Source organism: Cetorhinus maximus, chromosome 25 (assembly GCF_964194155.1).
Source record: "Cetorhinus maximus chromosome 25, sCetMax3.hap1.1, whole genome shotgun sequence".
NCBI lineage: Eukaryota > Metazoa > Chordata > Chondrichthyes > Lamniformes > Cetorhinidae > Cetorhinus > Cetorhinus maximus.
In genome coordinates this window covers 42155946-42170558 of record NC_135903.1, presented here as the reverse complement: position 1 = coordinate 42170558, position 14613 = coordinate 42155946, and the positions used below count along the sequence as shown (strand labels likewise).

The 14613-nt window shown below is 43.4% G+C and overlaps 1 protein-coding gene, 1 long non-coding RNA gene and 1 pseudogene across 4 annotated transcripts in view; all 3 read right to left on the bottom strand.

Annotated features, from left to right (window-relative positions):
* Positions 1-4422: 4422 nt before the first annotated feature.
* Positions 4423-8536, bottom strand: LOC144668080 (uncharacterized). Its single transcript, XR_013573418.1, has 2 exons — positions 8487-8536; positions 4423-8312 (listed from the first exon to the last, which is right to left on the bottom strand). It is a non-coding gene; the product is annotated as an uncharacterized LOC144668080 (long non-coding RNA).
* A 1245-nt stretch (positions 8537-9781) lies between these two features.
* The window catches only part of limd2 (LIM domain containing 2), a 50969-nt gene continuing 46137 nt past the window's right edge, over positions 9782-14613 (bottom strand). For all 3 annotated transcript variants that reach the window (XM_078529847.1, XM_078529848.1, XM_078529849.1), the window contains exons 3-4: positions 11868-12004; positions 9782-10198 (exon numbers count right to left, since the gene is read on the bottom strand). In XM_078529847.1, the coding sequence (XP_078385973.1) occupies positions 10045-10198; positions 11868-12004 (291 nt within the window). In that variant the 3' untranslated portion in view covers positions 9782-10044. The remainder of the gene's footprint in view (positions 10199-11867; positions 12005-14613) is intronic.
* LOC144668078 (small ribosomal subunit protein uS14 pseudogene) lies at positions 11487-11686 on the bottom strand (annotated as a pseudogene).

Genomic DNA, 14613 nt, shown 5'->3' with positions numbered 1-14613 from the left:
TCACTAAGGCGACATCCTCATAGGTTAAATCTGGCAAAGTTATCACAAGTACAGAAAGAAATTGAATTCCCGCTTCAAAATGATATCATTGAGTCTAGTTGCAGTATCTGAAGTTTGCCTATTGTGCTGGTCCCAAATGGAACATAGACTGTGTGTGGACTATCAAAAGGTGAATGCGGCGACAAAAGTGGGTTCATATCCTATGCCACGGTTGGAAGATCGTATTGAGAAAGTGGGACAATCAAAATTTATCACAAAGATTGACTTGCTAAAAGGATATTGACAAGTACCATTATCTGAGAGAGCTAAGGAGATATCAGCTTTTGTGATACCAGATGGACTATGTCAGTACAAAGCCATGCTGTTTGGTATGAAAAATGTACCTGCAATATTTCAAAGACTGACAAAGTAATTGCACATCTGAGCAATTGTGCTGTTTATATTGATGACTTGATAGTTTTCAGTCTGACGGGGGAGGAGCATTTACAATATCAGGACGAATTATTTACTCAATTACAAGAAGCTAATTTGGTGGTGAACTTGGCTAAAAGTGAATATGCAAAAGTGCAAGTTACATATCTAGGCCATACCATTGCACATTGTAAGGTGGCTCCGAGAGATGTGAAAGTCAAGGCTATCATGGATTTCCCCAGGCCTACAAAACAAGAAGTTTTAAGATTTCTGGGCATGAGTGGGTTTTATTGGAAATTTGTACCAAATGTTAGCAGTGTTGTTGCTCCACTGACTGAACTATTAAAAATAACAAGAAGTTTCAATGGACACAGGAATGTCAGAAGTCATTTGACAGTTTGAAAACTGTATTAACTACGACATCAGTTTTGGCAGTACCCACTTAGGTCAAGCAATTTAAGTTGGCCATTGGTGCAAGCGATATAGGCATTGGGGATGTACTGTTACAAGAAGATGAAAATAGAATTGAAAAACTGATAGGGTATTTTTCACGGAAGTTGATTGTACAACAGAGAAGATATTCAGTGATCGAAAAGGAGACTTTGGGTTTGGTGTTAGCATTGCAGCATTTTGAGATTTATGTTGCAAACAATTCGTCAGAAACAACTGTTTATACAGACCCCAATCCTTTAAAGTTTCTGGACAAATTTCGAGACAGATGTGCAAGGCTTTTCAGATGGAAATTATTATTGCAACCATTCAATCTACAGATTACACATGCACCTGGACGAGAAAATCTGATTGCAGATGAATTATCAAGATTTGAAGCTTAAAGTGAAAATTGGATATTTAAAACCTGGACACTGAGCTGAAATAATTTCTGTTGATACAAAGGATTTGTATATATATTATGTTAATGTATGCATCTGGTAATGTAACAGTGTAAGTATATAGGTAAGTATAGGAGATAGTGTAAGATCGGTTAATAAAAATGAAGCCATCTTTTTAAATTATGACATTTCACTTTTCAATAAGGAGGGGATGTCAGGAAGATACAATAATGTTATTGGAATTTATTGTAAAATAGTGGTATCTGTGACTATATGTGTCTCTGTGTGCCTGAGACTTAATTGGATTAAAGGCAGCTGGTATGAAGGCTTTGATGTGCTAGAAGATAAATTGGGTTTGAAATGTCAAGTCGGGAAACTTGGGGATAGTTTAGAATGTACGGTGTAAAAGAATATTTGCATTTTTAAATAAACCACACTAGATAGTTTTCAAAGGAGGGGTGAAATGTGTCACATACCCAGGTGAAGTTAGAAACAGTGTGTTTATTTTCCCCAAAGATTACTGGAAATTTGTCACTATGATAATTTGTTATCATGGAGATAAAGTCCAAAGACATAGTTAAATAATGCGAATTTGCATTCAAAGGGAACAATATGTATAGAGGAGAGAAGACTGTATGTAAAGGCAGCCATTTTAACATCTAACAAGTGTGAAAAGCCTCAAGCTGCTGTCTACAATGAACTGAAGTTAAGAAAACTCACTTTGAATTGGATTGTTCAGGGTATCATGTTTCTTTGCCTGGGTCTGTTAAAATCTGTGTCTTACTGTTGCCTTAACAGAGGTGTAACTGGGAGTCAGATTAACTAGGGGATTTGAACAACTCAGCATTTACAATCAGCTGTGCCATAACAAGGGCACCACTTCACATAAAGGAGTCTCTCCCACTCTTACCACCTGCCATAGACATATTGGAAGGATTTACAGGCTGATAATCAATCGGTTTGACCATGTTATGAACACACCTACTGTGACCATCAAGCTCTGGAGTTGGACTTGAACCCAGAGCTTCTGGCTCAAAGACAGGGATGTTTCGCACTGCACCATAAGACCTCCCATTGCAGGAGGCAGGTTGGTTATTTAAATATTATAATGCAGCTACATGCCTAAGAATTAACTATTATTTTAAATTTAACCCTGGCCAGCCGGCTTCCTGGGTTTTGAGAAACCTGTCAACTAAAGGGAGATGAAAACTGCTGGATTCAGGAGGTAAGAGCCTTTTTCACTCTGCGGGTGTCCTTCCCGCCACCTGCCTGCTCCCAACCTGACAGAGATTTTAAGGACAGCCCACCCACCCTCACCCCAAATGAGGCCCTGAAGTGGCCAATTAATGGCCACTTCCTGTCTGGATGCCGTTTTTAGGCTGGCGGGTGGAGGTTGGTGGCAAGGGGCGCCCGACAGGTTAGCCTGCTCGGTCCTCCGGCGGAAAATATGGGGGCATGGGGCCCTCCCCCACAGGCTCCCTTTCTCAGTCAGGGGTTTCCTCTCCCACCCCACAAGGTCTACCCGCCCCCTCCCCCGCCAGGTGTCCCCACCCCAGGCATTTGCAACCCAGCCACCTTCCCCTCACTCCCTATCCCAGGGTCTCCTCTCCTGGTCCTGCCAAAAGACCTCCTCCCCACCCTCACCTCCTGGACTTACCTGTAGCCTGGACTCCTGGCATTTTGTACCATGGAACTTGGTGTAGTCCCAGCAGCAGCCACCAGCTCTCTGAGGCAGAACCTGCTCCTCAGAAAGAGGAGAAAGGCCCATCTCAAGTCAATTAACACTCCACAAAGCATTATTTGACTGCACAGCCATCAAGACCAGGGGTATAAGCCCCTCTACTTTTACAGTGGCGGGTCGGGTCTGAAATATTCTACCCCTTGTAATCTTCTTCTTGAGGTCTCCACCCGAAGGCAGTTCTGACCCACAGCATCATGACCTCTATCACATGCACAGCAAAGAGGAAGGTCCTGAATCCACCCCACCCTATGGGATTGAATTCCTTGCTGTAGGCACCATTCTGATCCACACCGGCCATCCAGCCAACTAGCCAACCAGCCCCCCAAGGAGTTTGGCTTGCTATGGCAACATACACTTTTATATGCATGTTGTAGCCTGGAGCTATGGATAGTGATGGTAGAGGCCAAACACCTTGAGGCCAGGCTGCCAGCTTCTCATCAGCAGTGCCACTCTGTGGGAGGATGAAAGAAGACATCTAAAGAATGGGCTGAAAAGTTCAAGTGGAGCTTGAAACGGGTAGCAAAATGTCCTCCATTTCCTCTTACTGTGAACTTACCAATCTTGTGACAATTCAGGCAGGCAGCATTAGCACTCCTGGCTTTGTACCTGCAACCTCTGGGTGATGAAGAAGAACCTTTCATCACTATACAAATCTTTTAGATTCCAATACACTTCAGGACTGCAGCTGCCTCCAACAGGTGTTCTTCTGTCAACTTCACTCCATTGATCAAACAGCCCCGAGTACTCAGAATCGATGGTATTACAGATTCATGAATAGGCTTAAGGCAATTGTTCAGATTGAAATTCCTTTGAGCATTGAAATTTGACGGGTGATCTGAGTGAGGTGTTTAAAATATTAAAAGAATTTGGTAAGGTATACACTGAAAACTATTTCCTCTGGTGCAGCAATGAAGAGCAAGAGCACATATTCTTAAAATTAGAATCAGTTACTTGTTCACACAAAGGGTAGTAAAAATCTGGAAATTTCTTCCTTAAAAGGCTGTGGATGCTGGGTCAATTGAAGCTTCATAGACAAGTCCAATAGATTTTTGTTAGGCAAGGTATAGAGAGCTAAATTGAGTAAATGGAGTGGGCAGATCGTCCATGATCTAATTGAATGACAGAACAGGCTCCTCAGGGTCCAAATGTTCCTAGTCTAGCTCTCTGTACTAATATGGAGCCCAATGTGTTTACCAAGCCTTGTTGCTTTTGTGGAATATACAAGTGGCAGGTCCAGACATGGTGGTGACTTCCGGGAATTCAATTTGAAAACCTAATAGTTAATCAGAAAAGTAAAAGTTCTTGAATGTACATATTGTGCAACCATTTTTTTGGACATTAACATTCAGCAATATGAAATCAAAGAAACCAAGACAGATATAGGGACAGACAGAGTTTCACCCTCTCTCCTTATTTTTTAAGCATGTTGTACACAAAGAGTTACACAATGGATATTTTAATGTCAAAAACTCTAACATTTGTAAAGCAGAGGTGTAACCACAGATTCAAAAGCAGCACTTTTAACAGTCGTGATCAGAGATATACAAACAGTAAAAAAGGTACAAACATACAATATTTATAAGGCCTGTGCATCAAGGGATATCTGCTGCGTAACAATAAGTTGTAAATGCAGTAACCAGACAGTGACAGCTCTCTGCAGGAACATTCAGGGAATGATTGTGGGAAGCAGATTGAGTAATGAAACAACGAATTGTTTTACAACATGTACATGCATCAAGTTTGAACAAAACAATTTCAGGTAGGAGAGGCTGCTGTGTCAACCATATGCAATAGGCGTACAAAGTAAGATATGGTCACACTCTGAATTGCACAACCTCCATTCACATTTATAGAAACAAAATACTCCAGATGCTGGAAATCTGAAATTTAAAAAAAAATGTTGCTGTTTTGCTCCTTTCACACTGATGCATGCAATGTGTATTCACTAATCACACTAATGCAACATGTAGTAAATGCATGAAGTATGTAATGGTCCATTCACACTTGATGTATCCTGATTGTGTTGAGTTTATCACATTCTGCATGTACAATGTGGGATTATTTCCTAAAATGTATCATAAATAATGTCTCATTCACTGCCATTTGATTGCTGTGTCCTAGGGAAATTGGCTTGTTTCTGTCTGACCATCAGTGAAACATGTGATATCAGTAAGTACCTAAAATTAATATTCCGTTCTTCCCTCACTCTCCTCCTGAAGGGGTCAACCCATATCAGGGTGCAGTTCCACAGGTATCAAAGCCTTAACTCAGGGGGGCGGTTTTCTTCAGGTAGATGCTGAACGCTGGCAGGCTGTTTGGCCACCATGTCAAGCCCCATCCCATCCTTTTCCAATATCCACATCTAGCTGGACTCACCTGATATTGATCACCAGCCAGGTTTTCTCCATCAACTTGGCAATTCTGAGGACCAGTTGCTGTAACCCCACCCACCAAGGTTCAGGGACCATTATTCTTTTTATGCCATAGCAATAGTTTCACAGTATGTGTTAAACAATGCCCAATGTATCCATAGGTGTGCTATATCAGAGAGCTGTGCAATGTGTGGTTATTGTATTTAATTAGGAACAATTTCTAATTCCAACACTGATTAGATCCAGTAGAATTGGGTATTAGGGGATCATAGCCCCACATCTCTCGATAAGATGATTACAAATGTCTAAGGGACAAGAACCACCAAATATTAAATGCATGCAACCATTACAAAACAGCACTTGAAATGTTTCACTTTGGGAAGACATCATACACCATCAGGTCCTGAAATGCTGATCACAGATTTACGCATGCAGTATAGACGTTCCTCAAAATAATGTCACATTATAAAAATCCCAGTTTCCAGGTTGCATTAACCCTTATTTGTGAAAGCTCAACATATCTCTTCAAGTTAGTGACAGTAACATGTGTTTAAAATGATTAAGGTGTCTATGGGGTAGATATAAAGAAGCTATGTGCTCTGGTGGGGAATCCAGAACAAGAAAGTATAATCCTAAAATAAGAACTCGGTCGTTTAGGCGTGAAATCAGGAAGCATTGCTTCATACAAAGGGTCATGGAATTCACTCAAAAGGTTGTGGATACTGGGGCCATTGAAATGTTCAAAACTGAGATCGATAAACTTATACTACTTAAGAGTACCGAGCGATATGGTGAAAAGACAGGTAAATTGGAGATAAGATACAGGTTAGCCATAATGTGATTGAAAGGCAGAATAGGCTTGAGGGGCTGAATGGCCTCCTTTTCCTATTTTTGTATCACATTTCTAATGAGAGTTTGTACCTTAGTAGAATATATAGAACATATGGGTGGGCGGTGAGGGGGTGGGGGGGGGGGCGGTGGGTTGTGTGTAATAAGGCTACCAATTCCACTGGTCAATCCTGGTATGAAAGCTTTGTCTTAGGCTGCACTTCTATTATCACATTCATGTGGCTCTGAAGTGGTTTTGGATACACACCAATAAAAAAGTTGCAACATAGCTGACCAGTCAGTACCTGACTAGAGTTCCCAACAGACTAAAATCTCTCTCCAGGATAGGGATCCACAAACTGGGTAGAATTTAACTTCAGATTATATTGCCTGAGTGAAGCTCTCAATTTATGAATTTCAGAAGAATTTTTTTCATTATATGAATTTCATTTACACTCGAGTAAAAATTAGGACATTTCTCCAATTCAAATTCGTACTTGTCTTTCTTACTCATGATTTGTCCTGATTGAATTTTGTGAGCTTGGGTTTTTTCTCCCATTTTCAACGCATGGGCATTACTGGCAAGGCCGATGTTTAATGCCCACCCCAGGGTGGCCTCACAGCGAATTTCCCAGCTGGCCATCGATGTGACACACACGCACATACAGACGCGTGCATGCGCGTACACACACACACATACACACACAGAGGAAAAGCCACAGAGAGAAGAAAATATTCAAAGGTAGAGATAAGCAAGTTTACAAACTTGATAGCATCACAGGGCAGCCTGTTGACTGGGGGAAAGGCAATTTCTGTGGGGGATGATGCTGGGGAGGCAATGTGCTTCTCCCCTGAGAGAAAGTAGAAGTGCAAGTTTAAGTACCTGGGCAAGGTAATAAGAATGCAGATTGCACCACCTTTGATGGGAATGTATGTGTGTGGGGGGGCATTTAATGGGGGTGCATGGGTACACACAGTACTTTTGCATTGTGATTAAGCTTCATGTAACTCTGCTCTCCAACTGAAATAGGTGAGAATGGAAGACAGTGAAGCTTCACTTGACTGGCAACCTGAGCTCCACACACAAATAGCAGGAGGGAGTCACTGAGGAATGAGGCAAGTGAACAGCTTATTGTGGACACAGAGTCCACTGTGGTCCTCATGTGAGCGGTTTAAAAATATTCAGTGCTGTAGGATTTCAGACAGAGGCTGACTCCAGATGGGGGCAATGAACAAAAGACAGTGGGGGTAAATGCCTTTTTCCCCCCACTTCCCTTGGTGGCCTTTGTATGGTTTTATACCTTTACCCATCCAGCCAGCACCCTGGTGCTCCCTATAATCAGTCTGTGTCTCTCAGTCTGCGCATACTTGCACCTCATGAATCCAGGCTTTTAAATCTCAATGGCATCAAAGGGCAATTGGAGATTGTGGCCAGTGAAAATGTAAGTCAGTTCAGCCGCTTCCGACTTTCTATCCTTACAGAGCATCAGAGTGCCGGGTGTAGGTTGTCTTCCTGCGCCCACAGCTGGGGAGTGAAGGGGAAAGGTTATTGAGATGGGATGATAATTTTGCTCAATGGAGGAAGCAAACCCAGAGGCATCTGTTAATCGCTGTTACATCAGTCCAGGTCTCATGCCGCTGGTCACTGCACTGGTTAGTTTTTAAGCATTTTTAGAGCATTTTTAATTCTTGATCAGAGAGAGAATGATTGATACAGGTATTTTTTTGGGTGGTACGCTGGACTGGACCAGTAAATCAATAGTTTATAAAAGGCCGCTGAATCTTTAAATGAAACCCGGAAACGATCTGTGACTGATGAGCCGTAATATAAAATGCATAGGTACACGCATATTAAACATTCAAGTACCAAAATATTATTCTTAACATTTAACCCATTACTGAGGCACAGTTTCAGTTGAAAAAAAAAATGCATTCCATCTGCTGGACCTGGGCCTGAGAGCACTTCTGAAATTCAGTGATATCACAATGCGACAATAAACACACTGAATTCCACGCAATTAAATCACATGCAAGATTTTCAGAAATTAAGCCAGTATCGGGAGAGAAAACAGAGCCATCAGAAAACTGAAACAGATGTGGGGGGGGGGGGAAGGGGTGGGTCTCACTGACCTCCTAAATGGGGGAGGGGTGGGGGTCACTGACCTCCTCGTTGGGGGTCACTGACCTCCTCAATGAGGGAGGGGTGGGGTCACTGACCTCCTCAATGGGGGAGGGGTGGGGGTCACTGACCTCCTCGTTGGGGGTCACTGACCTCCTCAATGGGGGAGGGGTGTGGTCACTGACCTCCTCAATGGGGGAGGGGTGGGGTCACTGACCTCCTCAATGGGGGAGGGGTGGGGGTCACTGACCTCCTGGTTGGGGGTCACTGACCTCCTCAATGGGCAAGGTGGGGTGGGGTCACTGACCTCAATAGGAGAAGGGCACTGACCTTCTCCGTAGTGGGGAGAGGGTCACCAACCTCCTCTGTAGGGGAAGCAGCACTGACCTCCTCCTTGTGCCGAGGGGACTGCATTGACCTCTAACTGTTTTCTGGTGGGTGTGGGAGATACTGGTCTCTGTAGGAACAGAGTCTCTGCTCTCTGTAGTTGGCTGGGAGAAGAGGCGTTGTACATGCTCTCTCTAACTTGGGAGCTGGAATATAAAGTAGGGTCTGGATATATCAGACAATTAGAACCAATGTCTAGTTATCTAATAAAATATATGACCATATGGGTGGGTTAAAGGGCCTGTGGCACCGCTTTGAAACTGTTTTCAGACCTGCTCTGTTTTGAGAAGGAACTGAGCAAAAGGAATCTGATTTGAACGCTGTCATGTTGGGAGCACTGCCCTCTGGTTTGTGAGGAAAGTTTACAATGTAGTAAGCTGTGCAAGTGATGCACCATGATTGCCATGGTTCTTACTGAAACCTTTAATTACTAAAAGATTAATCTGTCACAGTGGACTAGTAGGTGGCATTGTGTCTTCACATTCCTTTCGTATAAAGCTCAGTTATAGTATCTGGCACAACCACTTCTCTGTGGCAAAGCCACCCTGTTTTAAGAAGATATATATTATTGAGAGTATATTGTGCAATTGCAAACTGTTCCCATTAGGTGGGCTATCAATCCAAAGACATAGCAATGTGTAGATGAGGGAAGAATTGCTGTGGTTACTGTGTGTAACACAAGGGTGTTATGTGGCCATATGCAGCTCATGGTCCCCGGTAGTCTGGCCCATGAAGCTCAGGCAACTCCATTCTGGGTTTGAAGCTCTGAAGAAGGGTCATACAGACTCAAAACGTTAACTCTGTTTCTCTCTCCACAGATGCTGTCAGACCTATTGAGTTTTTCCAGCATTTTCTGTTTTTATTTCAGATTTCCAGCATCCGCAGTATTTTGCTTTTATCCATTCTGGGTTTACTTTTGCTTTTTATTCCGTTTGACTTGTGTGGCCTGGCAGTTTGGAGTCAGCTGTTCCTAGCACTGTTGCCTCATCGGTGGATAAATCCCAAATCAGAATGGTGAGATGTCTTGGTACTAGAGATCAACGTTTGGCAGCAATATGGTAAGTCCAGTCACCGAGATATTCTCTGGTTCGTATTTGTAACACCTTGTATGTATATGATTTGTCTTGGAACTTCTGACCAGAGAAGATTCTAATGACCCTTTTTATGATGTGGCTACACACTGTGACAACAGCAATTCTTCCCCCATGTTAGCAATGGCCCCTAAATTACACACTATTTAAAGCTGAACGAGGAATTGCAGCTGTTGTGTCCTTAGTTAAAGAGAGACACGGTGTTAGTGCTTCACGCTTTGCTCACTGCTAACCAGCTGCTCCTTCCCCAACGATGGCATCGCGCTTACTTGGAGTCACTGTCTGCCGCCTTCTGCTGCCACAGTTCCTTGTGCTGTTTGCGGCCGAAGCCCTCATCATAATTCCCTTTGCTCTTGAACAACTGTTGGAAGTGAGGCTTGCAGTAAAACTCTCCCTGCAGTGCTGCGTAGCTTCCCAAACTGAAGGGACAAAGGGAAACAAGATACTGTATAAATCCAAAGACTCCAACCATCACTCAGGGATATGTGGGTACACCAAATAATCAAGTACAGTACTACAAATTCTGTTTTATCTCCCTCACAACTCTCTCTCTTGGTTTCTCAATACCAGGAGGTGTGAACAGGTGGGATTTCACACTCTGACTTGGCAGTAGCAATATCAATTATGTTTCAAAGTGTGAACTATCTCGACTGTTTGGAAGTTGCTGCAGACCATGTTATCCTGTGAACACTTCCTGTGAAGTGAGTGTCTCTGTCCAAATAGTAGAGAGAGGAATTTGATACGATAAACATTTTTACTACGGCGTCAATCATAGTGGCTTCCAGGCTTATTGGTTCTCAATGAGTTTGCAACCCATCTTGCTCATAACTGTCACTACAGGCCTCTCCCAGTGTTTGGTTCCTCTCCCTGTCCTCCACTAGGCAGTAGAGATTGGGAAAGTCCAGGCATTAGGTTCAGGCTGTAGACAGACAAGAGTCACAAGTCACAGGGCTGAAGTAACCAGCTAACTGAATGGAAGGGAAGCCACATTCAGAGTTGAAACTACTTTCTCCTGCCAATTACAGAAGGGCCCTGACTGAGGTCTGGCATCTAATGGCATGTCCCTGCTTTCAGGTGGGGATAGTGAATCATGCAAGAGAACTAGGAGAGGGAAATAAATAAAATTTCTCAAACAGGAAACATGTCAAGGATAAGAGAGGTTAAACTATGTCGTTTTCAAATGTCTTAAGTTTGAAAATTAGAATTATTTAATTGGGTATCATTCATTACCTTATCCATCCTTAAAGATGCCAGATCATTCATTCACAAATCATTTTTCAACACATCATTAATAATCATTAATAATGTAACTTGTAAATGTGAGTCATTGATATGAACTGGAGTTAATCAATACACAAATTGGACCCCGTAGCTACAGGGAACAGAGTCTGTGACAACTTTTTATTTCAGCTTTTGTCCAACTTTTCTCTACTCCTATCCTGAAGTTATTCAGTTTTGTTGGCATTGGTTGCATGAATGCAGGCACTTCACTCAAACAGTCAAAGATCATTTGTAAAATTAGACAGAAGCTATTTGATTATGACAGGCATCCCAATCCTCAGCACATGCAGACCTCCAACAGGAATTTTTTTTGTAAGGACAATTTAATTTTATTTACAAAAATGGAGCATCACAAGTTTACTTCTTCCAGGTGAATATAGTAGAAAGTTGTTCAACACATGCATTTCCATTTCATACTGCATCAGAATGCATTCTTGCTCCTTTTGTAATTTAGTCCAGCTTGTCGAAGCCGCTATCTTTAGCGTATTGTATAAAGCACTGGCGGCACATGTTGAGGCCATATTTCCAGATCAGGCCGTGTCGGTTCGCACAGACTCGGCATGAGCGGGAGCCCTGGCCGAATTTCCTGGGGTAGGACCAGTAAAGCTGCTGAAGTCCCATGGCGGCCAGACACAGAATTGGTAAATACTGATTAGCAGTTGGCTGATGAGGCCAATTATAACTTAATTGATTAACTCAGCGCAGGCTCAGGGTCTGAATGATTCAGCTAATTACTGCTTTAAACATCTGAGCTGAGAGAGGAGCTGGATGGCAGAGTTTAACAAGAGTTATGCTTTCGTATCTTACCTCAGTTTAGCTTTACAATGTTTGCAGCAAAAACAGGTGGTGTGGAAAACCAGCTTATCAGCAACCAGCCGTTCCATGGGGTACACAGTCTTATTGCAGGAAGCACAGAGCTCCTTCGATACTGTCCGCAGAAAAGCCTGGAATGAAAAGCAGAGTACACCCTGTTAGCCAGAAGCCTTTAAGGAAAGTGAAACCCATCAGCAATGACAAACTAGATTTACACTGCTGCAAAATCCCACAGAAAAGTAACTGGTGATCAACTGCAAATCCTCAGCACCCTCCATTGAATTGAGGCACAGACTGGAATGTTGGAATAACAAGAATGGCTCTGCAGTGTGTCAGCGGCGACCCTACACTCACAGGGACTTCATCTCGGAAAGCCTGAGCATGGAACAAAGATAGTAGACGTATAAGCATTCACTTTAGAGGTGGAATTCCTGGGCTGCACACTCACTGCTTCCGAGATGGTCACCCGTCAATGTCATTCTCAGAATCACTCTAATAAAATGAGATTGCTGTTCAATCTCAACGCTGCACGTTTCTGTGGAATGAAAGCTAACAGAAGGAATTTCAATTCACACAACAAGCCCGTTGGCTGGAAGTGAGCTGCACTGCAGAAGCTTACCTTGCAGTCTCCCTTGTTCACTCACTGAGTCATGCACCAGTTGTAACCAAGAGTGGTGCCAGGCCTTAACTTGTTTTTTATTCACTCACGGGATGTGGGCTTCGCTGGCTGGGCCAGCATTAATTGTCCATCCCTAGTTGCCCTTGAGAAGGTGGTGGTGAGCTGCCTTCTTAGACCATAAGACCATAAGACCTAGGAGCAGAAATTAGGCCATTCGGCCCATCGAGTCTGCTCCGCCATTCAATCATGGCTGATAAGTTTCTCAACCCCATTCTCCTGCCTTCTCCCCGTAACCTTTGATCCCCTTACCAATCAAGAACCTATCTATCTCGGTCTTAAATACACTCAATGACCTGGCCTCCACAGCCTTCTGTGGCAATGAATTCCATAGATTCACCACTCTCTGGCTAAAGAAGTTTCTCCTCATCTCTGTTCTAAAAGGTCTTCCCTTTACTCTGAGGCTTGCCCTCGGGTCCTAGTCTCTCCTACTAATGGAAACATCTTCCCCACGTCCACTCTATCCAGGCCTTTCAGTATTCTGTAAGTTTCAATCAGATCCCCCCCTCATCCTTCTAAACTCCATTGAGTATAGACCCAGAGTCCACAAACGTTCCTCATATGTTAAGCCTTTCATTCCTGGGATCATTCTCGTGAACCTCCTCTGGACCCTCTCCAGGGCCAGCACATCCTTCCTGAGATACAGAGCCCAAAATTGCTCACAATATTCTAAATGTGGTCTGACCAGAGCCTTATAAAGACTCAGCAGCACATCCCTGCTTTTATATTCTAGTCCTCACGAAATAAATGCCAACATTGCATTTGCCTTCCTAACTACCGACTCAACCTGCAAGTTAACCTTAAGAGAATCCTGGACTAGGACTCCCACGTCCCTTTGCACTCCAGATTTCTGAATTCTCTCCCCATTTAGAAAATAGTCTATGCCTCTGTTCTTCCTACCAAAGTGCATGACCTCACACTTTCCCACGTTGTATTCCATCTGCCACTTCTTTGCCCATTCTCGTAACCTGTCCAAATCCTTCTGCAGTCTCCCTGCCTCCTCAATACTACCTGTCCCTCCACCTATCTTTGTATCATCTGCAAACTTAGCCAGAATGCCTTCAGTTCCTTCATCTAGATCATTAATGTACAAAGTGAAAAGTTGTGTGCCAACACTGACCCCTGCGGAACTCCACTAGTCACCGGCCGCCATCCTGAGAAGGACCCCCTTATCCCCACTCTCTGCCTCCTGCCAGACAGCCAATCTTCTATCCATCCTTGCCTCTAACATCATGGGCTCTTATCTTACTGAGCAGTCTCCTGTGCGGCACCTTGTCAAAGGCCTTCTGGAAGTCCAAGTAAATAACATCCATTGGCTCTCCTTTGTCTAACCTACTCATTACCTCCTCAAAGAATTCTAACAGATTTGTCAGGCATGACCTCCCCTTGATGAAACCATGCTGACTTTGCCCTATTTTACCATGCACTTCCAAATATTCTGAAATCTCATCCTTAATAATGGACTCTAAAATCTTACCAACGACCGAGGTCAGGCTAATCGGCCTGTAATTTCCTGTCTTTTGCCTCACTCCCTTCTTAAACAGGGGGGCTACATTAGCGATTTTCCAGTCCTCTGGGACCCTCCCTGACTCCAGAGATTCCTGAAAGATCACCACTAACGCCTCCACTATCTCTTCAGATATCTCCTTCAGAACTCTGGGGTGTAATCCATCTGGTCCAGGTGATTTATCCGCCTTCAGCCCTTTCAGTTTTCCTAGCGCCTTCTCCTTGGTTATGGCCACCATACTCACCTCTGCCCCCCGACTCTCTTGAACTTTGGGAGTGTCACTCGTGTCTTCCACTGTGAAGACTGACGCAAAGTACCTATTCAGTTCCTCCGCCATTTCTTTGTTCCCCACTCCTACTTCAGCGTCATTTTCCAGCAGCCCAATGTCCACTTTTGCCTCTCTCTTACCCTTTATATATCAAAAAAAACTCTTGCAATCTTCTTTTATATTACTGGCTAGTTTACCCTCATATTTAATCTTCTCCCTCCTTATTTCTTTTTTAGTTGTCCTCTGTCTTTGTAGGCTTCCCAATCCCCTGGTTTCCCACTGCTCTTCG